The sequence below is a fragment of the Lynx rufus genome, unplaced genomic scaffold (assembly GCF_022079265.1).
Source record: "Lynx rufus isolate CCGP_SWC_20201006 ecotype Redwood Valley unplaced genomic scaffold, mLynRuf1.p SCAF_9, whole genome shotgun sequence".
Taxonomy (NCBI): domain Eukaryota; kingdom Metazoa; phylum Chordata; class Mammalia; order Carnivora; family Felidae; genus Lynx; species Lynx rufus.
This window is the reverse complement of record NW_025814897.1, coordinates 102623553-102648510: the sequence shown is the minus strand read 5'-3', so window position 1 is coordinate 102648510 and position 24958 is coordinate 102623553. Positions and strand designations below refer to the sequence as shown.

The window sequence follows — 24958 nt, the reverse complement described above, 5'->3', positions numbered from 1 at the left end:
ACTCCCGGTTTCCACCGGCTCATGGATATTCATGAGGCGCTCTGGGGGCGTGGGCCTGGGCGGAGCTAGGGGCGGGGTCCCGCCGGGGCTCGCTCTGGCTTGGTCCCGCGGTGACGGCGGCAGCGGCGGCGGCGGCGGCAGCGGCGGCGGGGACTGGCGTCGGGGCGCCGAGCCCGAGCCGAGCGGAGCCGGATCCCGGGGGAGCGCGTGAGTGCGCGGGGGCGGGCAGGAGGGCGAAGGAGGGGGCGGGGTCCGGGATAGGGGCGGGGGAGAGGCATGGAAGGAGTGGGCGCTTTCCTGCCGGGACCTCGGGTTTGAGGTAAAGCGGGGGGGTCATCAGGAAAGTTTGCAGGGGCCGGGGGTGCAGGGGAAGCGGGGGTCGCTGGGGAGCTGGCGCGTGTGCGCGGGGGCGGAGGGTGCACGGTCTGGAGCTCGTGCTGCCCGAGCTAGAAGAAAGGGGGGAGGGGGCGAGGGCTTGAGGCGGGGCCGGGGGCGGGCGGAGCTGCTGGGGGGACCCCCGCCTCTCCCTCCCCGGGCCTGTGCTCGCCCCCTCTCCCGGCTCCCTCGGCACGCCCCCAGCCACCCCATTCCGCCCCCACCCGGTCCGCGTCCCCAGTCCCTCGTCTGTTCGCCGGCTGCTTCATATCCAGCGCACAGGTCCTCCGCTTCTGCCGCCGCCCCCTCCTCCTCCTCCTCCACCCGCTTCTCTTCCTCTTCGGCTGCCGGCGTCCCCTCTGTGTCCAGAGCTCCCCACTGGGCCCCTCCAGACGGCCCCTCGCCCCGGGCTGTTCCGTCTTTTCGTTGGCCCTCCCTCCTCCAGCAGTTTACGTGCTGTCCCTGTCGACCTCTCTGTCCCGGATCCGGCCGGAGATCCCAGGGTCTTTAGAGGAGACCCCGCTTGCGCCGATGGCTGTCTGGGCCCTTGTCATCCGGCTGGAGCTGACCAGCCTCTCTCTCTAGCCCCTCTGGCGGCCTTTGCTCCCGGGGGTCAGCTAGTCTCCCCTGACTGCTGGGGGGCGGGAGTGCTCAGTGCCCCTGTGATTCTTCAGCTTTTGGCTATGGCCTTGGTCACCTGGGTTTCCTGGCCGGGGCCTCTGAGCTTCTCTGGCCCTCGCATTTGGGGAAGCCGAGGGCCCCACTTCATTGCTGCAGCCCCTCATACTGTAGAGGTGCCCATCAGGGCCCCAGGTAAAAGGGTTTTACATTTCTTGGTCAGTTTGCCCCTATTTCTAACCACCCACACCATGTCCCTTGTAATAGTGTTCAAGGACAAGGAAACAATCTTGTGTTTTTTTAATTTTTTTTCCTTGCCGTGTGCCCCTCCCCCATGCACATTGGGACTGGCTCTGCACGGTTCTCATCCACCTCTGGTGTGCAACCCTCCCTTGTAGTTGGTTGACCGAGGATGGACGGTACTGGGTTTCTCTTTACGCTCTTCATGTTCTCTCCTGTCTTAGAAACAAGCCGGGGCAGGGTCACATGTGAGGGGTGGGTGAATTGTGCAAAGGCTGGGCCACAGAGGTCCCTTCTTGGCATCTGGCGCTGCCTTCCCAGGCCAGCTGGAGTGGGTGCTGAGGAAGGCAGTGCCCCTTGCAGGTGGGAGAGTGTTGGGTGGTCCTCAGGGCTATGTGCATACCAGGTGATAGGAAACCTCTTCCTTCCTTTGGAATGAGAGCCCGGTGGTGGTGGCGGTGGGTTCTTGTGGGTGGGATGGTGCTCCAGGAGTCAGAATGGGAACTGAGGAGGTAGTGGAGTGTCTGAGGAGCAGGTGACCAGACTGGGGCCCTTGGGAGTGAAAGAATGGTCTGGAATGCTGGCAGCTTGTGGCCTGGGGAAAGGAGGAGGTACTTACCAAGGATCTTCCCTCCTTGGTGATACCCAATGGAATCATGCTAATAGTGGCCGACCTTTATTGGATACTTTTTCCGGGTTAGGCATTGTGCTAAGTTTGCATGTACCTTCTCACCTGGGCCTCCCACCTGTCTTGTTAACTCCTGTTTTTACAGAGGGAAACAGGCTTAGAGAAGTAAGCAGTGTGCCCCAGGTCACACAGCTGGAGAGTGGTAGACCCACCCAACATCTGAATCTGGTATATCAGACCCCCAAGCTCCTGCTACCGGCTTAGAGGAAGGGCATCATTTGGTCCCTGCCATAGGGCTGTGTCTCTTGGTTTAAAAATTCTTCTTCTGTCCCCCTTAATACCCCTCAGGCCAACCCTGGGCTGGTGAGTGATGCCCAATATCCCCTTTTCATCTGCCTTGGTTATCCCGCCCTGACTGCCCAGAGGGGAACCCCAGGGAGTTTCTCCCCCAAGCCACCCCACCCCCCGGATGTTCTCAAGTCCTGTCCCATTCTCCCAGCCCAGGCCTGGGCCGGCTCCTCCTTCCTCTTGGCGAGGCTCTGGAAATCCAGTGGGAGGCCATTGCTATGGCAACAGGACTAGGCCCTGGCTTTACCTCATCAAATTCCAAGCTGAAGCCAAAGCGATTGAGAAATTAAAGAAAAAAAAATGTATTCCAGATGTTTACTTTTTATTCCTTATTTTTCCGTGTTTGGATGAGACAGCTCCGAGGCAGGCGGGCGTGGGGCAGGGATGTGGAAGGAGGAGGGGAAAGAGGGGGGAGAGGGAACCACTCCCAGCTGCAGGAGGGGGGGGGGCAGGGTGAGCGGGAAGGGGGGAGGCAGGCGGTGGGGCGGAGCCCCAGGTTGGGGAGGAGCGGGTTTTTCCCGTCTCCCATGAGGTGATTCACGGAGAGACCTCAGACTTCGCGGCCCTCTTGCTCCGGCCCTGAGTGGATACCTCAGGCAGGGCTGCCGGACCCAAGGGGTGCCTTGGCAACGGTAAGTGGGGTGTCTTGGAGAGCTTGCCAGAGGGAGCAGTGGGCGGGTCCCTGAAGCTCCAGGACTCCGGGGTTAGGAGACCGGAGTTGAGAGAGCCGTCTGGGACGAGTGGAGGATACGGCTGCCGGGGACCTCCCTTGACCTCCCCCAGCCCCCTCTGAAGTTCCCGCTTCCGGTCCCACACTCTGCCCCTGCTGGAAGGACGCTTCCCTCAGCCGAGCCTGCTGCCAGCTCGCAGCCCCTGTGCCTTCTCAGTCTCTTGCTCTCATTTCCTGGGTCTCCGGCCACCCCGCTCACACCCCTCGGCTCCCCAATTCTCACGCAGGTTCTGCCGCATGTGATGAAAGTGTCGGCTCTCCGGGAAGGCGCAGCCATGGCTTCCCCACCACCCCGGGAAATGCAGGAGGAGCCGGTGTCTGCTGGCTCGGAGCCAGGTACCCATGGGTGCTGGGCGGAGCAGGGTGGCCCGGAGGAGGGTGGGGGCGCAGCAGCGGAACCCCTGCTCTGTCTTGGAGGGGGCGGGGGAGCGAGAGTGGGAGGCACACTGAGGCTACGCAGGATGAGTTCGCGAGGTCGTTTGCTCCCGTCGAGCCCTTTCAGACCAGGTTTGAGAACCTAGGTCCCCAGCAGATGAGAGCAGACTGCCCTTCGAGGTGTGGTGCGGATTAAACCATGTGTTCTGCAGAGGAGGAAACTGAGGCCTAGAGGAGAAATGGTGTGCACCTAGGGGGGTTTGAACCCAGACCTCCTGGCTCTGTGTCTAGACTCCTTTCTTGGGCTGAGTCCAATGAGTGGGTGATACAGGATTCTATTAGCAGGGCCATGGCCATGAGTAATTCCAAGTCTTTTATTTGGCAGTGGAATGCCTCATGTAGAAGGTAGGTTTCTGGTCTTGTTTTTTTCTTGTAGCAGGTTTACTTCTGTTTGGCTTAGGTCAATAGTAAGTTTCATTCCTGATCACACACCGGATGACAGTGGGAAGGTGGCCTGGGCGTGTACTCTGGGAGGGGGGTGGAGTAGGGAGCCAGAGTGGAGAAGCTGAGCTAGGTTTACTATGGGTGGTGGAGCAGTACAGTGTCATGTAAGAGGAAGGGACAGGACTGGGGACATGGTGGCCTGACTGCTTGATGTGGGCAGGCAGGCATCCATTTATTGGCTCTTTTGTTCATTCATTAGTGTGTTCGTTTGATAAGAACATTTGCTAGGGTGCAAAGGGGGCTATAAGGAGAAATTACATGCCAGCTGGGCCCTTAAGTAGCTTTAGCTTGTAAGGGAGATTGAGTAATGTTTTTGAAATTTGGAGATGGGAGAAGGTGCTTCTGAGATGTGTATGGATGATCAAGGAAGGCTTCATGGAAGAGGTGACATTTGCCCTGTACCTAGAAGGATGTGAACTTTCGGAGTTTGTACAGGGTGGGAGATGAAGTTCTGCTTCCTGGATCTTCTGACAGACCCCCAACCAATCCTTTCCTTTCGGTAGGTGACCCTCGGGCCAAACCCCCCGTCAAGCCCAAACCTCGGGCCCTGCCTGCCAAGCCAGCCCTGCCTGCCAAGCCCAGCCTGCTGGTGCCTGTTGGGCCTCGGCCCCCCCGGGGCCCCCTGGCTGAGCTGCCTTCTGCCCGGAAGATGAACATGCTCGCAGGACCCCAGCCCTATGGTGGCAGCAAGCGTCCCCTTCCCTTTGCACCAAGGCCTACGCCTGAGACCTCTACTGGAGGAGAAGCCACTCGAGAGACTGGGAAAGAGGAGGCCGGGAAAGAAGAGATGCCACCTTTGACACCCCCAGCTCGATGTGCTGCCCCAGGAGGCGTGCGGAAGGCCCCTGCCCCCTTCCGTCCGGCCTCAGAGCGCTTTGCAGCCACCACAGTGGAAGAGATCCTGGCCAAGATGGAGCAGCCTCGGAAGGAGGTCCCTGCCAGCCCTGATCGCCTCTGGGGCTCCCGCCTCACCTTTAACCATGATGGCAGCTCAAGATATGGCCCCCGGACGTATGGTGTGGCCACCGGTCCCAGGGATGAGGACAGCGGGACCCTCTCCAGGGGATGCTCCCAGGAGGTGCCGGCCAAGTCTCCCAGCGAGTGCCAGGAAGAGCAGAGCAAGACCCCTGAGGAGAGGTGAGCGGAGGGAGGCATCCTGGAGGACAAGGGGGTGGCTTTATCTGGGACTGTGACCTTCACGGTTAGGTTAGTTTGGGGTCAGTGTGCTATGAGTGCAGGCGGACCCTGGTCTAAGTCACAAAACACTCCCCTGGTAGATGGTGTCAGTGCTGCTGTGTTCTTTTACAGAGCTGATGTATGTTAACGGTGGAATTCAAATGTACTGTATGGAAGTTTATTTTTGGTTCTTTTTATCCGGAGAGTTGAGTTTGCCTCATGTGATTGACCGCCATGCTATTTGATGGAGAGAATATTAGTCGTGTTTTAGAGATGCAGAAACTGAGGTTCTAAACGACTTCCCGTGGTTCCTCAGCAAATAAGGGACAGAGCTAGGATTTGAATTCAGGTCTATTTGATTCCAAAGCTTGTTCTCTTTAGTACTACCTCCTACTGAGGTTGGGACAGCGTGCAGGTGCTGGTGTGTGTTGCAGGGGGTGGGGGGGGGGCGGCGAGGATAGGATCAGCAGGGTGCAGTCTGCCCACAAGGAGGAGTCTGATAGAACAGCTATGACACGAGCACACCTCGATGCCAGGCCGGCCAGCATCCGTGCACAGAGGTCACGGCCAGGTTGGAGACTGTGGGACGTGCTACAGTTGTCTGGGGTTGGTGCCAGTGTAAAGGAGGGCTGGCCAGGAGGTGCCCCTGGGAGTGGTGGGCACAGGCTCCCCTCCCCTTCCTACTGCTGTGAAGGGCAGGGCTCCTGTGGTCTGGGCTGAGTCCCAAGCTGAAGGCCCCTGCCCTACCCTGCCCCCCAGCCTGGCCCCATTCTCACCTGAACTTGCCTGGAGGGGCCCTAGTTCATCCTTCTTCGTCCCAGGCGTCCAGGAGGTCACATGCTGCCCAGGCCCGTCTGCTCTCAGACTTCCTCCCCTTCCTTGCTCTAAGCAGAACTCAAGAGGAGCAACTTCAACTTTGGAAAATCACTCTTCCCCCTCTTCCTCCCCCTGCAATCCTTCAAGAAGTATTGGCAGGGCAGCCGGGACCAGCTGCACTCTTCCTGGCTGGAGGAGAACGTTAACCCCTTATGGGCTAGGGGAAGGAGGAGTTAGCTTTTTGGGAACCACTGAGGGGCCTGGGCACGCAGGGTGCTTCTCCTAGAGGAGTGGGTGGGGGGGCATTTAACCCTTGATGTGCAGGTAGGGAATGGGCACTGTCTCCCGGGGCACTTTCTCTCTGGAAACGACACTGTTTCTCTGTCCTCAGTGATTCCAGGTGGGGCTCAGTAGTAGGTGCCTGGGGGGTTTGACTTTGGGGGCTATTGAAGTCACTTCGGCAGACTCTCCATCCAGTCTCCCCCTGGTCATCAGTGGCAGACTGCTCTATTCTCTGCCTACATTTCTTGTTCCCTCACAGGAATGCCCCTTTGGACCTGGCCTTCAACGGGGACCTGGCTCAGCCAGCCAGCTTGGACCCACCTGCCGATGTGAGTTAGCCTCCTGTTATGAATCAGAATCGTAGTATTTTAGAGCTGGAGGGGTCATCTCTGAGATCATTTGTGTGACCTCCTTGTGGTGTAGATGGGGAAACTGAGGCCTGTGGAGGAGGTGGCTTGCCCCACCCAGGTCTGGCCCCAAGACTCTGATTTCTTGACTCCCAGGTCACTGTTTTCAGTCCTCGAGGTGGTTAAGTGTGGTTCAAGCTGTGAAACTACTCGTTACAAGCAGTAATTATAATATTTATAACAACCAGCCCTGATCAGGTATCTGCGGCGTGTTGGGCACGTCCCAGGAATGGTGACTAACTTAGTCCTTATGAGAACTCTGGCTGCTGGGCCCTCCTGGTCCCGTGTGAGGTGTGGGGACGCCACGGCTCACCCAGGTTTGGCAGCCAGGGGCTGACGCAGGATCTGAAGTGCCTGATTCCAGTGTTCTCCCTGGTTGGGCTGTCTTCTCGGGGTTCAGATGAGGACAGTGGGACCCTCTCCAGGGGATGGTCCCAGGAGGGGCCAGCAATGTCTCCCAACGAGTGCCAGGAAGAGTAGAGCAAGACCCCTGAGGAGAGGTGAGTGGCTGGAGGCAGCCTGGAGGACAAGGGGGCAGAAGCAGGTGTTCCCTATTTCTTCCCCACTGCTCCCCACAGCGTGCTCAGAGGATGGTCAGCCTGCTTTCTCCCAAGTAACTGAAACCCCTTCTAGCTCATAGAGCCCTTCTGGCCAAGGGCTGTCCTGTCTCCCCATCGATGGAGACCCGACCACATTCCCTCGTCCATCCGACAGATACTCACTGAGCACTTACCGTGAGTCGAGTGCCGGGGACACAGCAGAGAACAAAGCGCACGGCCTCCTGCTCCCAGGGAGCTCACCCGGTGCAGGGAGGCAGACACAAGCACAGGCATCCCTTGAGCCCGCAGACTGCAGTGTGTCACAAGTGCGGGAGTCCCGTCGAGGCAGGGAGCTCTGGGCCCAAGGCAGTGAGAGAGGCCTTGCTGTGAAGGTGAGGGAGTGAGCTGCATGGGCGTTTGGGGAACAGCGTTTTGGGCAGAAAGAACTAAGTACAGGAGACTTAGTACCTTCCTGGCAAGGAAGCCAGGATGCCTGGATTGCAGTGAGAGAGGAGGAGTTGCCTGCCAGCGAGGTCTGACAGCTGGTGGGTCGGGTGCAGGGTTGGATGGTGTGGAGCCTCACAGGCCACTGGAAGCACTTTGCCTTGAGTGAGGGGAAGAAGCCACTGAGGGGTTTGGAGGAGACCAGCGACCTGGTGTTGGCCTGGTCACGAAGCGTCATCTTGGTTGCAAGGAGCCAAGAGTGGCAGCGGGGACCAGTGGGGGCATAAGCCTGGTGGCTGGACCCTGGAGGTCGACTCTGGATAGGGTTTAAAGGTGAGGCGGGCGGGCAGGGTTTGCAGGTGGCTTGATAGGAGAGCGAGCCAGTGCAGAGTCACAGATGACAGCAGGGCCTTTGGCCTGTGCAGTGGAAGGGTGGCGAGGTTACCATTCATTCAGGTGGGCACCTGGAAGGGTGAAGCAGGATCGGGGGGATATGAGGAGTTTGTTTCTAGATTTGCTGAGTTTGAGATGTCTCTTCGATGCCCCAGTGGAAATATTGAGGGGACAGCTGGACAGTTGTCAGCATACAACGTGGCAGTTAAGACGGGCAGGTCACCAGGGGGGTTAAGGTCACCAGAGGAGCCGGGGAGGCACAGGAGGGCAGGGGGCCCAGGCCCCATGTGTAGCAGGGGAGACCAGGAGGAGATTGGGGAGGTTGGGGTGCTAGAGGCCACACAGAGCTAGCAGCCACCTTTGGGGCTTGAGCAGGGCATGACCCACGGTCAGATGCTGCTATCAGGTCAAGGCAGGTGAGCCCTGGGAATGGGATTCAGCTACAGGGAGGTCATTGGTGACCTTGACGGTAGCATTAGCTGGCCGGGTGAAGGGAGAAGCCTGTCTGGAGGGGGTTCAGGAGAGAACGAGACAAGAGGACCTCCATGGATAGAGAGTGAATGTAGGCAACACATTCAAGAAACCTGGTGGTAAGCTTTAGAGAGAGGTGAGGTCAAGAGTGTTTTTTTTTTTTTTTTTTTAAGACAGAAGACATAAGAGCAGTTTGTGTGCTGGTGGAAATGAGCCAGTAGAGAAGGAAAAATCAATGATGCAGGGGAGAGAGAGAGAGCTCTGAGCCAGGACCGCTCACAAGCATAGGAGGGGAGCATGGTGCTTGGGCTCACACGCAGGCAGTAGGGTGTGAGGGCTGGTGGCTGATGGGGGCGGCAGGTGGTGTTGGGGTTTGAGAACACCAGACGCAGAAGCATCCCCTGGGAATGTGGGCACGTGAGGGGAAGTGTTAGGGGACGGCCGGGTACTCGGAGCCCGTTTGAGGTCCTGGAGGTTTGAGAGCTGATCAGGCGGTAGGGAGATCGGGCATCTGGCTTGTTTCCTGTCCTGCAGCCACGTCCAGCCCCAGGTACAGCTGCGGGGAGGTGGAGAGCTGGGTGGAAACGTTGCGTGGAGGTCGGTGGGGGGAATTGTGGAAAGAAGCGACTTAAACACCACCGAGAAGTGAGGGCAGGAGGGGAACAGGGACCATGAGAAGGAGGAGGGTTAGTAGGCTGTGCTTCCTGGAGGCAGAGGCGTTTGAAGGATCAGCGAGGTGGAAAGAGGTAGCGGGACCCACAGGAGGTGGGAGTGGGGAGCGGACACTTGGAGTGGAGATTATAGAGGGGCTGCAGTTACCAGTGAGGACAAGGAGTAGAGTATGACCTGGGAGAGGTGGCTCACAAAGTGACCATGCAAGAAGGGGTCAAGGAACGGAGAACCAGGATGCTGGAGGGCTCTGTAGGGGCTCAGACAGGAGGGGTGGTGGGTGGTGTAGTTTAGGGCGTGCGGTTGAACACTGGAGTTGTGTGGAGAGGAGGGAGGATGGGGGCAAAGGAAAGGGACTTGAGAAGCAAGTGGGACCTTCTCTCTCCCAGACCCAGTGGGCGATGATGCGGGAGAAACGGCCCCGTTGGAGGGGGTGGCAGGGGAAGCGTGACCCCTGGGGAGCAAGGCTTCCTTCAGTGTCTGGGGACAGGCCAAGGGTTGCAGTGGAATGCCAGGATGCCAGGTGCTCTGCCCCTTCCTCCTCTCCCAGACCCCTATCCCATAGCGTCTATTTTTTCTGTAAGTCCTATCCCGAGAGGCCCTGTGCACAGATCTTATTTAATCCTCAGCTAACTTTGAGATGGATGTTGTTGCCGTTAGCCCCAGTGTACAGATGGGAAAGCGGAGGCTCGGAGATACCACCTCACCACCATATGGGAGGGCATACGGCTCATAGGAGACAGTGCCGATGACTCCGAGCCATGTGCTTTCATGTCCCTTGGTGCCTTTTGCCTGGATCCCGAGGCAGGACCTGCCTGCTTCCTTGGGTAGCGCTGGGATGTGTGGATACACAGAACGGGGTGGGGAGCGCCACAGCGCCCCCTGTAGCTGCTCCTGTGGGTGGTCTGGCTCCACCCTGGGCTTACAGACCTGCCCAGATGGCAGATTCCCCATTTTCCTTCTCTGTTTGTCAAGCCGGGGTTCTTGACCGATGCACCACAGATTCTTACATCCTTAGGTGAGCTCTGGGAGTTGGGGGGGTGGGGAGGGAAGATCTGAACCACTGGAGATGGTGTGAGTGAGGCTGTGTGCATTTTCTGGGGAGAGGGCCTGGGGGGTGGGGTCTGCAGACCCTAAGAAGCATAAGGTGCCCCAAAATAATTCTCGGGGCTTCCCTTAGCTGCCCTGAGAGGCCGCCTTCTGAATTCCTGTTTCCTCCTCTGGTCTGTGGAGTTGAGAGTGTGAGGAAGCAGCCGACCTGGGGTCTCTGTGGGAGGGGAGTAATGGCTCTTGACCTTTCTCTTGCAGGTCTCCAAGCCCTGGGGCCCCTCGAGTCCAGGCTCCGCCTCAGAGAATGGAGGCTCCGCCAGCCCAAGCCTCCCCACTGAAGTCTCAGGCCTAGCCCCAGAGTCTCCCCGACTTCACTCACCTGCTGAGGGGTCTCCCAGACATCACTCACTTGATGAGAGCTCTCCCCGCCACTCTCAGCTTCCAGAAGCCCAGAGTCCTGCAGTTTCTGGGCCCTATCCCTGCCCCCCTGTGACCCCAGCAGCCCCAACTGTAGCCCTTCCCGATGAGGGTCAGAGCTCCGACTGCGCCCCGAGCTTAGGGCTCCCTGCTGAGGAAGCCCCAGAGGCCCCTGCAGCTGGCAGCCCGGCCCTTGAGAAGGTCTCAGGGCACCACAGCCTGGGGCAGCCCCCGGCTACCTCTGCCCAGCCCCTGACTGAGGGGGGTGAGTTGCCGGATCTTCCTCGGACGTTTCCATCTGGGGATGTGGCAGCCAAGGGTGACATAGATCTCCGTCCCATCAGCCTGGCTCAGCGCCGATTTTCTGAGGGTGTGCTCCGGCCGCCTGGCCAAGACCAGGAGAAGCTGGGGGGCTCGCTGGCTGCCCTGCCCCAAACCCAGGGGAGCCAGTCTGCCTTGGATCGTCCCTTTGGGAGTGGGACAGAGTCCAACTGGAGCTTGTCACAGTCCTTTGAATGGACCTTCCCCACTCGGCCTTCAGGTCTTGGGGTGTGGCGGCTGGACTCCCCACCTCCCTCCCCCATCACCGAAGCCACCGAGGCCGCCGAGGCTGCTGAGGCTGGTGACTGGGCTGCATCCAGCAGAGAGAAAGGAGTGTCCCAGCAGGGGCGAGAGACCCAGTCGGCTCCAGAGGGGCCAGGAATTCCTGGTTCCTGGGTGCAGATGGATGATCCAGGCATCTCCCCAGCCCAGAAGGGTGATGGCGAGAGTCAACCTCAGTCCCCAGTTGTTCCTCTCAAGCCCTTACCGACACCAGGGGACCCACCTGGAGTGGCCTTGCTGCAGGCAGAGGAGAGATATGAGGAGCGGGAGCCCGTGGCTGGACAGGAGTCCCTGCTCCCTCTGGCCACCAGGGAGGCTGCTCTGCCCATCCTGGAGCCGGTCCTGGGGCAGCAGCAGCCAGCACCCCCCGACCAGCCCTGCGTCCTCTTTGCTGGCACCCCTGACCCCCAGCAGGCGTTGCCTGCTGAGGAGGAGGCCATGACCTTGGCCCAGGCTGAGGCCACCCAACCCAGGACAGAAGGTCAAGATCCCTGTAGTGCGTCCCCCGAGCCTGCAGGCCCTGAAAGCAGCTCCCGCTGGCTGGATGACCTCCTGGCCTCGCCACCACCTAGTGCCGGCAGTGCAAGGCGGGGAGCCGGGTCTGAGCTGAAGGACACGCAGGCCCCAAGTGCCTGCTCCGAGGTGAGGACAGGGCCGCAGGGAGGGTGGGGGCCTCAGGGGATGGCAGCCAGGGCTTCGGTGTCCAGAGCCCAGGATGCCGCCGTGAGCAAGGCACCTGTGGATGTGCTCCTCATGGCTGGACAGTCTGGCAGAGCTGACAGAGCAGAGGGTATGGGATTGATGCTTCAGCTTTAGAGTGAGTTCGTATCCAAGTCGCGCTTCCGCCGCTGAGTCGTCTTGCTAACCCTAACCTCTAAGCTGCAGAAACCTTTCACCATAAGAACATTTGCCTCTTAGGGTGGTACCGTAGGGAATATGAAGCGTGCTGAGCGCAGTGCTTGACATATACTGAGCGTTCGAAGTGCCTCCTTACAAACAGTATCAAGGAAGGCAACGCAGTGCAGCTGTTTAGAGCTTGGGCTCCGGAACCAGACTGCCTGCGTTCTCTGCGGTTGGCCCAGATGTGACCTTGAACAAGTTACTTTCCTGTGCCTTGGATTCTGCCTCTGTAAAATGGGGGTAAAAATGATGAACTCTCCCTCACGGTGTGATGGCAAAGATTAAATAAGTTGTAATACCTGCAAAGTACTAAGAATAGCACCTGGCTCATCAAGAGTGTTCACTGAGTGTTGGCTTTATGACCATTGTTACCCTTGAGCTCAAGACTTGCCTTGCAGATAGGAAGCTCGGGGCCCAGAGAGGGCAGAGCCGTGTGCAGGGTTGCCCAGCAAGTTGGTGGCTGGGCCTTGATCAGAGCGCCAGCTCCCTGGCCAGTGCCCTTTCTCCTACTGGGCTGCCTCTGAATTTGAGGGCTGGGGTCCAGGTGGCTTTTGAAACGTAGTTTTCGAGGCCAGCCTGGGCTGGTAGGGGCGGGGCTAGAAGGAAGGAGGAGCCGGGAGGCCTCTGGGGGCAGGGGGTGGAGGGTAGAGAAGGAGGAGCAGGAAGGAGTTAAGACCGGGCTGGCTCCTGGTAGGTGTGTCTGTCCAGCGCTGGGTGACTCAACTGGCTTCTGGGCGGGGCTGCCGGAGCTGCAGCTGCCGTGGAGGGAGCCGGGCCAGGGCAAGCGGGAGCCAGAGTCGTTGGACAGGTCCAGGCGAGGGGAGCGGCCCAGTCCCGTCCCTGCACTCGGCTCAGCCGCACCCAGCAGCCCCGGGGCGGGCTGGGGGCAGGGGCCATGGCCCGGCTCGGGGACCAGGAGCCCAGCGTGTCTGTCTTGGAGAGGCTTTTAGCCAACGCGGCGCTGCGGGACGAGGCGGGCCGGCTCCGCAGCCCTGAGCCCAGGGCTGACCCGCCTGAAGGAGTGAGTCAGGGAGTATGGGGTTGGGGGGTGGTGGTGCAGGGGGCCCTGGGCCGGCTTTTTCCGCCTGTGGCAGCTCCTGTCCCTCCTGTCTCCTCCAGGGACAAGGCGAGGGCTGTGAGGTCTTCCTGGGAGGAGCCAGGCAGAAGGGCGCTTTCCTTAGGGAAGAAGGGCCTGGGAACTTACAGGGGCGAGTAGGGGCAGGGGCAGGGTCAGACTCTCCACCTGGAAAGCAGGTTGTGGAGGGGCTTTGAGTCTTGACCACCCCTCATGGAAACGTCACTCCTTCCACACCCCTGTGAAGACCACTCTGCTGGCAGCCTTTCTCTTGGCGCTTGGCCAAGTGTTACCCAAGGGCCTGTAAACATGACCATGGGATCATTGATTGAGTGTCCATATTGAGTGCCCCTTGCATGCCAGCCACTGTGCTGAGATTTGGCTTAAAATGATCTTGCTTAATTCTCCCAAACCACCCCAGGCAGTAGGAATTCTTCCCATTTAAGGGTGAGGACCCTGGGGCCCAGAGTAGTTAAGTGATTCGGTCAAGGTCACACAGCTGGGATCTAGACCCAGGGTTTCTCTTGCTAACGTGGGGCTCTCTGGACTAGGCAATGCTGATTCTCATTCTGGACTCCCACCCTGATTGACTCTAAGCATTGTTTCTTTGTGTCTCTCTCTTTTTCTGATTCCTAGGGACTCCTTGGCTGGGCCCAGAAAGATCTGCAGAGTGAATTTGGAATTACAGCAGACCCCTCTCCCAGCAGTTTTAGTCCTTCCCGCTGGTCTCAAGACACTTCTCAGGACTATGGCCTTGGTGGTGCAAGCCCTAGAGGGGACGCAGGCCTTGGAGAGGGGGACTGGACCAGCAAGCGTGGGCAAGGAGCTGGGGAAGCGAGTTCCAGGGATTGGGCCAGCAGGTGTGGCATCGGCCAGGAGGAGATCGAGGCTTCCAGCCAGGATGGGAGTGGAGTGTCTGCCCCAGGGGGGCCCGGGGCCCAGGACTGGGTGATTGGAAAGCCACCCCAGCTTGGCACTCAGCAGAGCCAGGAGGCAGATGTTCAGGACTGGGAGTTCAGGAAGAGGGATTCCCAGGGCACCTACTCCAGCCGGGATGCAGAACTCCAAGACCAGGAGTTTGGGAAGAGAGATTCGCTGGGTACTTACTGCAGTCGGGATGTAAGCCTTCAAGACTGGGAATTTGGGAAGAGAGATTCACTGGGTGCTTATGCCAGCCGGGATATAGACGAGCAGAACCAGAAATTGGGGAAGAAGGACCACCTGGCAGACGGGCAGGACGAGGAGTTTGGGAAGAGAGATTCTGCAGAGCAGCCAGATCAGGATTTCGGGAAGAGCGCCTGGATGAGGGACTATGGTGGCCGCGGCAGCTCCACAGCCCCTGGCCCCCAGGACAGAGGCTTCGGAATGAGAGCCCTGAGCGCTGGCTTCAGCCCTGAGGAAGCCCAACAGCAGGATGAGGAGTTTGAAAAGAAGGTTCCGAGTGGCAGAGACGGCCCGGGCCAGACCAGCAGGGATGCAAGCCCGCCCGAAGAGAGAGAATCAGGGGGCCTGTTCAGCCCCGGCACCCCTCAGGCCCAGGACGGGCCACTGGGACAGAGAGACCAGGGCAGCTGGCACGGTGGCGGGGCTGGCCAGGATGCTGGGGGGCTGCAGGGGGCGCAGCAGGCAGGGGGCCAGAGCCCGAGCGATGCTGGCCGGAATGACAGGGAGGTGGGCCTGCGAAGCTGGGCGGGCGACTTCAGCCTTGGTGTCGTACCCCAGCCGGAGGCTACCTTCAGCCCGGGGCAGCGAGACTGGCGAGGTGACTTCTGCGTGGAGGCTGCCGAGAGGGGCCATCAGTTTGGCATCATCGGTGACGATCGGGCAGGAGGTGTTGGCCTGAGCCCTTCTGGCCAGATGGCAGGTGGCCCCTTTGTGCCTCCAGAGAAGACCCCGACTGGGCCTGTGGACTGGACCGACCAGCTGGGCCTCAGGAACTTGGAGGTGTCCAGCTGTGTGGTTTCCGGGGGCTCAAGTGAGGCCAGGGAGGAAGCCGTGGGACACATGGGCTGGTCAGATGAGCTAGGCCTGAGAGACGTGGACCTGGCCAGCCGTTTGGAGGCTGGGGGATCCGAGGAGCCCAGGGGCATTGGGGTCGGGGAGAAGGACTGGACCTCCGATGTCAGCCTGAGGAGCAGGGATCTGGCTGGTGTCGGGGATGTAGGGGGCCCCAGCCAGGCCAGAGAGAGTGGTGTGGGGCAGACCGACTGGTCAGGTGTGGAGGCCGGAGAGTTCCTTAAATCCAGGGAGCGTGGGGTGGGACAGGCAGACTGGACCCCCGACCTTGGGCTGAGGAGCATGGCCCCGGGGGCAGGCTGCAGCCCCAGAGAGCTTGGGGCGGGCCAGGTAGACTGGGGCAGCAGTCTGGGCCTGAAGAATTTGGAGGTGCCATGTGACCTAGAGTCTGGAGGTTCTCGGGACTCACGGGGGTGCGGAGTGGGCCGGATGGATTGGACCCAGGACTTGGGACTCCGGAACGCGGAGCTCTCGGGGGCCCCAAGTGAAGCCAGGGAGCATGGGGTAGGAGAAGTCAGCCAGTGCCTAGAGCTGGGGCTGAGGGACAATGGTGTCTCGTCCCTGGGCCTGGAGGCCCGAGAGCTGGGACCTGGCGGGACCAGTGGGCCAGAGACCCAGGGTGAAGACCACTCCCCCCTTTCCCTGGAGAGCTGCCCTGAAGAACCCGGGATGGAGATGGGAGAAACCCCTGGCTTTGGAACCAGGTAAGGGAGCCCCATCCCTGTGTGGGAGGGAAGGTGCAGCCGCTGTATGAAACCCTGCAAGTGTTTTTGAGGAGGGAAGAAACCGCTTTCCCCTGAGGACATTTAGGGTTTGGAAAATGGAGATGGTTTGGACTGTGAAGTTTTAAATTTTTTAAGAATTGAAATGTGACATACCTACAGGTGAGTTCTCTCTCTCTCTCTCTCTCTTTTTTTTTTTTTTTGATGATGATTGTGATGTCTGAGGTGGTGTTCATTTGCTGCCCATGCTTTAGGCTTCCTCGGTGCTTCGTATCGCGACTATCCTGGAAGACAGGGGGTGTGTCTTGTCTTCTGGTGCCCAGGTTGTGCACAGCACCTATTCCCCAGGCCTCTTGGCCCAAAGCCGCGGGTTTTCCCAGGCCGGGAGATATGGATGCTTTCATGGGTGTCAGAAGGAGGATTCTGCGTGTCCCCGTGGCCTGGGCCACTGCAGGGCAGGACTGGAGTGCACAGTGGCGCTTGTTTCTTGCAGAGATTAGGGGCATCTTGCCTGCCCTGTCTTAAGGCCCAGAAGAGCAGACAATTTAAGAACCTGAAGGTCGTAGGGACCTGGCTCCTGACCCCATGATCTTGGCCTCCATGCACGGAGTTCCTGAAAGGGAGCTTTCCAGAGGAACAGACTGGTAGTTGTTGACCAGCCAGCTGCAGTCTGTCTCAGGGATTTTTACGTTCTGAAACCAGTGGAGGTGATTTCACCCCTAGAAAGGGTACTAAAAAGCCATCGCGACTATTTCCTTAACATTTCTGTTTATTGAGATTTGGTTTTATTCTCTTGACCGAGTAGAAAGTTCTACATTTCGGAAGAAGCTGGATCTTCTCACTGGGCAGTCGGGTGGGGGCTGTGTTGTAAGTGGAAGGGGCTGATGGTAGTGGAGGGGACAGGGAAGGGTCCAGAGGGAATCATGGGGTGTGGACAGGTTTAGAGAGGCATTGTGGCTAAGGAGAGAGAGAGGGAAAGGTGGGCAGAGCATGCGTTGGTGATGAAGGCTGCAGGAAGGGGTAGGTGCACAGGGTGGGGAGTGTGGAGGCCCCTGGGATCCAGGATGAGTTCCTGGACGTCTCTGAACCTGGCTTTCGAAGGTTAGCTTCGGGAAACCTTACCATTCCTACGCCCTGTGGTTGCTCCTGGTTTCTCTTCCCGAGACTCCACTCTACAGGGCTTAATGTCAACTGCACATCTTACCTCGTTGACCTTCACAGCTGCCCTAAGACGGGGAAAGGGATTTTTATCATCTCCAACTGGGTTTGACCTGCTTACGGCTGGCCGCACAGCAGGGCTTCCTTCTGATTTGCACATTGTAAATGCTGTCAGGTGTGGTTATGTTCAAGACTCTCAGATTACCAAGGAGCAGGACCCACAGCCCTCCACCTTTCCCCTCCGGTTGGGTGGCTGTTGAGAAGGGGAAAGCGGGAATATCTGGGTTGGGGAAGAGGAAGGTAGGAGCTGAGGAGGAAGGGAGTCCTTAACACTCAGGTAGCCTAGCCTCTATCACACCTTTAAGATGCTCTGGTTTTCTGTCTGTGTTGCACATTTGGGGAATGCTGTGCACTCTGTGGCCATGTCGGCGACCTCGAGTGTTTGTGTATGGGCACGTGGTAGCACATGAAAACACAGCCACAAGGAAACCTGTTCGCCTTTCTCTAGTGCAAGGTTTCCCAAGCTTATTTGACTAATATCCAAAGAACTTGTGTTCCGGGCATCTGACTTAGGGAAATTCTCCACCCTGGAAAATTGCTCTTGGAAGGCAATTTTGGAGGTTCCCCTGGGAAGTCCTTGAGGACAGTTCCGAGTAGTCTGGGTTTGGCACCATGTGCCAGGCTTGGGTACTGATTGTGCCACCGCCTCTGTGACCTTGGACACGTTCCTTCTCTTCCTCAGGGCCTCCCATTTCTTGTCTGTACGTTGGGAGTACTTTTCTCCGCAGACTCTCAGGGTTAAGAGTTGAAGACACATGTAAAGTGATAGAAACCTGCCTGACATGTGGGTGAACACTGAAAAAAAAAATGCTTGCTACTTGTAATTGTATCTGATGTGCAAATTTGGATTGTAAATTTGAGCTGTCCGTAAAGTGAGGCCCTTGGGGCATTTTTGTCATCGTCTCTGTGCGGGGAAAAGGTACCCCTGATGGCAGGTGGTCCTGTCCAGCACAGCTGTGACAAGACCAGCATGGGGGTGAGAGGTCATGGGGAGCTCCCAGGCCTCTCCTCTGTGTGTAGGGCCACCGTTTCCTGGTGGGAGTGGCTCTCTTAGGTCCCCCAGGAGCTCATGCACTGTCCTCTCTTCTCTGTGGCCTCCTGGTCATCTGCTCTCCCTCCCTGGGGCCCCAAGTGGTACAGAGACCTCTTTGTCATTTTGGGGTCTTCATAGAATCTGAGATGATCCTGAGAGATCATTGAGGCCAGCCCCCTCATTTCATGGGTGGGGAAACTGAGGCCCAGGGAGGCAGCATGACACGTACAAGGTTCACAGCTGGTGATTATGGCCCCCTTGTATTCCCTCGGGCCCCAGCCTTGTCGTCCTCTCTGGGCACTTTTCCTGTCTCTCGCGGGTCCAAGCCAGCTGCTGCCCATTTAGACACATCATTCTAGCTCCAGGCTTAAGCCTCCCCCTCATTTTGGGCCTTAGAGCCTTGAATACTGGGAAGCTGATTTTTTTTTTTAATTTTTATTTATTTTTATTATTTTTTAAATAAATTTCCTGATGTTTTATTTATTTTTGAGAGAGAGACAGAGCAAGAGGGGGAGGGACAGAGAGAGAGAGGGAGACACAGAATCCAAAATGGGCTCTAGGCTCTGAGCTGTCAGCACAGAGCCTGATGTGGGGCTGGAACCTGTGAACCAAGAGATTATGACCTGAGCCGAAGTCAGAGACTTAACTGACCTCGCTCCCCACGCGCTCCCTGGGAAGCTGATTTTGTGCACGTCTACCACATGCCATCCCCTGGGTTTGCACCTGGAGCAGCAGTCAGGAGACCCTAAGTCCAGATGGGGTGAGGGTTATAGATGGTGCAAAATGAGATAAGTCCTCAGGCCAGGAGCCTGTGTTGAGAAGGATGATTATCATAAAAATTCGTCAAAATTGAGCACACATTTCCAATATACTGCCTGCAGACCCAGTGAAGTATAGCTACGTTTTTTTTTTAAGTTTATTTATTTTGAGAGGTGGGGGGTGGGGGTGGGGTGGAAAGAGAGTAGGAGCAGGGGAGGGGCAGAGGGAGAGGGAGAGAGAGAATCCCAAGCAGGCTCTGTGCTATCAGGGCAGAGCCCTACTCAGGGCTCGAATTCGCGAACCGAGAGATCACGACTTGAGCCAGGATCGAGAGTCGGATGCTTAATGGACTGAGCCCGCCCCCCCCCCCCAGGTGTCCCTGTGTAGCTACTTTTAATCTCCCCATTTTGCAGATGAAGACGCCGAGGCTCAGAGTGGACAGGTAACCGCGGGCGTAGTGGGGGATGAGCCCGGATCTGTGCCAGTGTAAGCGCTCAGCACAGGCTCCTGACCGCTCTCCCCTGATTCCCTGCCAGGGAGGAGCTGAGGTTATAGGTGTTCCGGGTGCTCAGAGGCAGGAAAGCTTCTCCTGAGATGGGGGTTTACACAGGGATGAGGCATACCACATTCCCCAGTGCTCTTCCCACCCTCCCCTCCTTGTGGCCACCCCCAGAACCCACTGAGCTCATCCCCTGCCCTCTGCCCACGGGACTTAGGGCCAGATCTTGCTCTGGATGTGGATCTTTCCATCCACCCATCCGCTGTTTCACATCCCCTTCACTCAGGGCCTGCCCTCAGCCTTGTCTCGGCCTCACCCCAGGGAGAGGCTCTGGGCAGGGCCTCCTCAGGCTGGGTGGGGTGCCGCCGCTGCCCCCTCCCTTCCAGCCTCCCTGATTCGGAGCTGCAGGGTGAGCTGGCTTTGGCCCCCGTCCAGGGCTGCTCCGTTCTGCCACCACCCCCGCCTCCTCCCTCCTGCCCAGACCGCTTTAATTTCCATCTGTCAGCAGCTTGTGGAAAGACAGACTGACACACGTTCTCTCTCCTGCCCTCCCCTCTTCCGGCTGGCTTCTGACTCACCTGCCCCACTCCCCTCCCCTTGGGGAACTCTCCGAGGCCTGGCTTCCAGGCACTGCCCCTGCCAGCCTTTCCCACGCCCGCCCCCCGCCCTGTGTGTGTGTGTGGTGTCAGTGTGTGTGTGTGTGTGGGGTGTGGCTTGGCTGTGCTTATGGGGGCTGGGCCCTAGATGTACCTTGAGGGAGGGGCGTTGTGTGCGTGGGGTGTGTCCATATTTTAGGGGGTGGCGGCTGGCCCACACACCAGCTCCTCGAGTCGGTGAGCGTGTGTGATGTGCCCGTGTGTTGGTGCTGCTGTGTTTTGAAGGAGCGGCAGGCGGAAGATGCACAGGCCGAGTTGAGAGGCAAGGTGGCCCAGCCTCTTCATCACTGGGCAGACATCTGCCTTGTCCTGCTCCTCCTGGCCAGGCCCGGGCCCACGAGGGGCCCTTCTTGTCTTCTAGTTGGTCACAGACCTGGTGGGAGCTTGGGGGACTCACAGGGCTGAAGAAGGGTCGAGGCGCGGGGGAGGGGAGCGAGCCAGCTTCAGAAGAGGAACTGCAGGGAGACGCAGTGGAGAGGCAGTGGGGGAGCTCTCCGGGCAGAGGAACGGCTTGTCGACGCACACACACAGTGGTCCAGGAAGGCCCGGCGTGTTCTGGGAGTCCCTGGCTGTTCCTTGAGACTGGGGCACAGGAAGGGAGCAAGTGGGGGCTGAGGGCTGAAGATGTTGCACAGCCAGACCAGCCAGTGCCTGGCTCATCCCAGGGAGAGTTGGCTGCCCAGGCAGGCGCCCCCAGGAGGGGCACGTTGACAGCATGAACAGTAGCTGCGGCAGCAGTAACGACGGCTGGCTTTGTTTGATGGGTGCACGCTGGGTGCCAGGTGCTGCACTTTGTGCTGTGGTTCCCATTTCACGCCCCAGCGACTACAGAGGTAGAGGACCCCGAGACTTTTGTGGGTGGAGGGACTCATCTGAAGCCTCAGTGGGGCACCTGGGTGGCTCATTCGGGCTTCGGCTCGTGAACTTCGGCTCGTGTTCCTGGGTTCGGGCCCCGCGTCGGGCTCTGTGCTGACGGCTCAGAGCCTGGAGCCTGCTTCGGGTCCTGTGTCTCCCTCTCTCTCTGCCCCTCCCCTGCACATGCTCTGATTCTTTCCGACTCTCAAAAAATAAAATGGTGAAAAGAAAGAAAGAAAGAAAGCCTTAGTAAGTGGCAGACCCGGGATTTGAACCTGCCAGGCTGCCCAGCTTGTCCCCTCTGTGCTGTGCTGTACAAGGCTCTGACCGTGTCCTTCTGGGAGGAGGCTGGGAAAGCGTGGAAAGGAGGGAGAAAGAGAGGTGCGGGTAGGGGGCGCAGATACTGTGAAGTGAGCTTTGGGGGAGAGAGGTGTGACCTCATGGGTGACCTTGTCCTCTGGTCTGTCTCCTTTGCAGTCCTGGAAGGTGCCCGGCCCGCTCCCCACCCTCTGGCTCCCAGGGCCTGCTGGAGGGGATGCTGACTGCCAGCAGCTCCAGGGCGGCAGCCCGTAGGGAGTCGGCAGCCTCGGGCCCCAGGGGCCCGTTGGAGGAGGAAGGAGCCACAGCAGGTGCTGACCAAGGGGAGCCCCTGGAGCCTGGTGGGGACCCTCTGCCCTCCTGGAGGCCGCAGCCTGACGGTGAAGCCAGCCGGACAGAAGAGGTGGACGGCACCTGGAGCCCTTCAGGGGTCGGGCAGGGCGAGCAGGGCCCGACGCGGCCCCCTCGGCGGCCCCCCCCAGGCCCTCCTCCCCGTTCTCCCAGTCAGGACTTCTCCTTCATTGAGGTCAGTGTAGGCTGAGCCCAGGGCAGTGGTTGGGCTGCTGGGGGGCAGGTGGGTGATGCAGCCGGAGCCTCGTCCCTGGAGCCTGAGCCGTGCAGAGCCCTGAGCGCTGTCAGCCTGGGAGGCAGGAAGGGGGCAGCAGGCGAATCAAGTGAACAGGGGCTCTAGGCCGCTGGGGGGGGAGCAGCTCATAGGCAGCTGTTGCTGAGGTGTCTTGGGGACGGGACAGCGGTGCCAGTGGTGTTGCCCTTGTCCCGAGCAGGACACCGAGGTCCTGGACAGCGCCATGTACCGGAGCCGTGCCAACCTGGGGCGCAAGCGTGGGCACCGGGCCCCGGCCATCCGGCCTGGGGGCACCCTGGGCCTGTCAGAGGCGGCAGACTCGGAGGCACGCCTGTTCCAGGACTCCACGGGTAGGTCCCTGTCTTGTCTCCTGATGCCCGTGTCGCCGTCCGGGAGCCGTGCGAGGGAGGGGTGTTGTGGGCTTGTTGTCTGTGCTGAGTCCCCCCTCTGGGCCCTCGCAGAGCCACGAGCTTCTCGGGTGCCATCTTCAGACGAGGAGGTGGCAGAGGAGCCACAGAACCGCCGGACACGGATGTCCTTGGGCACCAAGGGGCTGAAAGTCAACCTCTTTCCTGGCCTGAGTCCGTCAGCCCTGAAGGTACCATCTGATCATTCAGCCGGCACGTCCAGCCAGCTAGCCACCTTGCGTCCAGCCTGTCTTCTGTCTTCATCTGTCTTCATCCGTCCGTCCATCCCTCCCCTGGCCCCTTCTTCCCGTTCCTCCTGCCATCCTGCTCTCCCTGCTGGCCCCTGTGCTGCGGGCTGAGTGTGGTGGAAGGAAGCACAGGGCATTCGTGTTCCAGAACTTCCCGGGGTGTGGGAGACACAAGCCTTGGCCCTGATTAGCTCTGGTGAAGGGAGAGGGAGAGGGAGACGTGTGACTGGGGAGGCACAGATAAGGGGCTGGGCCTGTTCAGAGACAGAGGAGTTACTTCATGCGGCCACACTGTGTGGGATGAGAGGGTATGTTGGGGAAGGCCTCACATAAGTATTTGAGCTTTAAGGCATGTATAGGAGCTGGTTGTGGAGGGTGGGGTGATGGGGAGGTGTTCTAGGCAGAGGGAACAGAATGAGCAAAGGCACAGGGGTGAGAAGTCACCACTGGCTTTGTCCAGCCCGGTGAGTCTGAATTGAGTATAGCAGTATCTTCTTGAGGACCTACTCGGCGCAAGGCACAGCTCCCTTCTTGGAAACTTGTCTTTAAACGATTTCCCATCGATCTGGGTGAAAGCACTGCAGAGGGGTCCGTGCCCGTTTCTGGGGACTGCGTCCGCTTGGGAGCAGGCCTTGTCCTCCATGAATCCCCCTGCTTGTTCCTCTGATGTCTCTGCATTCGGGCTCATCTCATAGGCCAAGCTGCGCCCCCGGAACCGCTCAGCTGAAGAGGGGGAGCCTGCGGAGAGCAAGCCGAGCCAGAAGGAGTCCGCAGTGCAGCGATCCAAGTCCTGCAAGGTCCCAGGGCTGGGGAAGCCCCTTGCGTTACCTCCCAAGCCAGAGAAATCCTCAGGGTAGGTGACCTCGACTGGCCTCACTGGGTTGGCTTGAAAAGGGAAACCCCGCTTTATGGAAGAGGAAAGCTGAGGCTCTAGAAGGGGTCGATAAGCCCTAAATTCACTGTTAAGTTGGCACGAGAGTTCCGGTTCCTCGGTGAGGCCTCAGCCCACCTCTTCCGGAGGATTGCTCTCCCTACCACTCCTCCCTCTGCTCACCTTTCCTGAGGTTTGCCTGTGACCTTTGCCCTGTACCATCTAGGTCCGAAGGATCATCGCCCAACTGGTTACAAGCCCTGAAGCTGAAGAAGAAGAAGGTCTGAGAAGTCCTCGAGGTGAGGGCGGGTTCCTAGGCTTGGGGCCTGTCTGGGACCTGGGGGTGAGTAGGGCTTGCCCTGAATGGCTCAGGAGGCCCTGTACCTTGTTCTAGGGCTTTCTCTGTGAGGCTGGCAGCAGGCAGCTGGAGCCAAGCTCCAGGACCTGGTGGGCCTCTTGGCTTCCCCTAGATCTTGCCCACAGAGCAGCGTGTTGTCTGGCCTGGGAGGGACTGGGAGGAGGGCGCCCATCCTGCCTTCCTCCCTGGGCCCAAGGACAGTCTTTCCTCCTCCCAGCGGCTGGCCTGAGTGGGGTCAGCCAGCCCTTCTGGTCTGGGACTCCTGGGGGCACTCACCAGGCTCAAAGTCCCCAGCTGGGACCCTCCTCACAACTGGGCCTATTGGCTAGGAGAGCCAAGATGGATGCGGGGAGAGGAAGCCAAGGCTGAAGAGGCCCCTCTGCCCGCCACTTGCGTCCCTCCCGCTCTGATCTCTCCCCCCTCCCCCTTTGCAGGTCCTTCCCATCTGGCAGTCTCAGGCAGTGCCCATTCCTGTGGGGTCCCCGGCGAGGAGATGACTGGAGCCCCACCATGCCCCAGGCTGCAGCCTCTGTCCCCCTCCACCTCTGAGGAGCGTCTGGGGAGGCACATTTATGCACTTTGTATCCCCTTCCTGACACCACCCCCCTCCCCAACTGACCAGATTCAGGCATTAGTGGTTGAAGGTTTTGGTCCCCCCTTACCGCCTTGCTCTCTTCACACCTCCCTCTCTGCTTCCTCCTCCAGCCTCCCTTGGGTTTTCTTTTGATACCAATTTATAGCATTTTTTATAAAAGCCTTTGATTTTTGTAATGGGCGGAGCCCTGCCCCAGCCCCACCCCAGGTCTCCCTCCGTCCTGCCAGGTGCCCCCCAGAGACCAATAACATTTTGCCACTTGAAACAATAAAGTTTTTTGGGAATTGGTGCTGCCCAGGTTGTGGTGTGTGGTTATGGTGCCCTGTCCCCCATCCAAGGCCATAGTTGGGAAGTTCTGGTCCCGGCCCTGTACTGGGAGCTCACCATGATACTGGTGCTTGCTTCCCTTGGCTCGTAGGCTCAGTGTCCCTGAGGAGGGCGGGTTGCTTTCAATAGGCTGACTGCTGATTCAGGCAACCCCCAAATCTCAGTAACTCAACCCTCAAAGGGTTCTTTTCCATTCATGGCACAGTCTGGGGTGGGCTGGTGGTCGGGGGGCCACCATAGTCATTTAGAGCCCAGGCTTCTTCGCTGTTGTGGCTCAGCTATCTATAGGGGCTCGGCGTTCCCTGAGGCACACAGTGGAGCGGGGAGGGTCTTGTGGGAGACCCTTCCCACAGGACCACAGGACCAATGGCCAGAATTCAGCTCACGGCCTCCGCTAACTGCAGGGGATACTGGGAAGTGTAGTTCAGCT

At 59.1% G+C, this 24958-nt stretch overlaps 1 protein-coding gene across 1 annotated transcript; it reads left to right on the top strand.

Annotated features, from left to right (window-relative positions):
- Positions 1–156: 156 nt before the first annotated feature.
- TNKS1BP1 (tankyrase 1 binding protein 1) lies at positions 157–24485 on the top strand. The gene is made up of 12 exons (XM_047071618.1): positions 157–207; positions 3167–3275; positions 4322–4955; positions 6352–6421; positions 10324–11727; positions 13697–15780; positions 21296–21662; positions 21922–22072; positions 22184–22320; positions 23073–23230; positions 23475–23547; positions 24041–24485. The coding sequence occupies exons 2-11, from the start codon at positions 3182–3184 to the stop codon at positions 23533–23535; spliced, it is 5160 nt and encodes a 1719-aa protein (XP_046927574.1). The 5' UTR covers positions 157–207; positions 3167–3181; the 3' UTR covers positions 23536–23547; positions 24041–24485.
- The last annotated feature ends 473 nt before the right edge of the window (positions 24486–24958 follow it).

Coding starts and splice junctions, on each gene's coding strand:
- TNKS1BP1 (XM_047071618.1), top strand. CDS start 3,182: ATGAAAGTGTCGGCTCTCCGGGAAGGCGCAGCCATGGCTTCCCCACCA. Junction 11,728..13,696: donor CCCCAAGTGCCTGCTCCGAG/GTGAGGACAGGG, acceptor TCTGATTCCTAG/GGACTCCTTGGCTGGGCCCA. Junction 15,781..21,295: donor ACCCCTGGCTTTGGAACCAG/GTAAGGGAGCCC, acceptor TCTCCTTTGCAG/TCCTGGAAGGTGCCCGGCCC.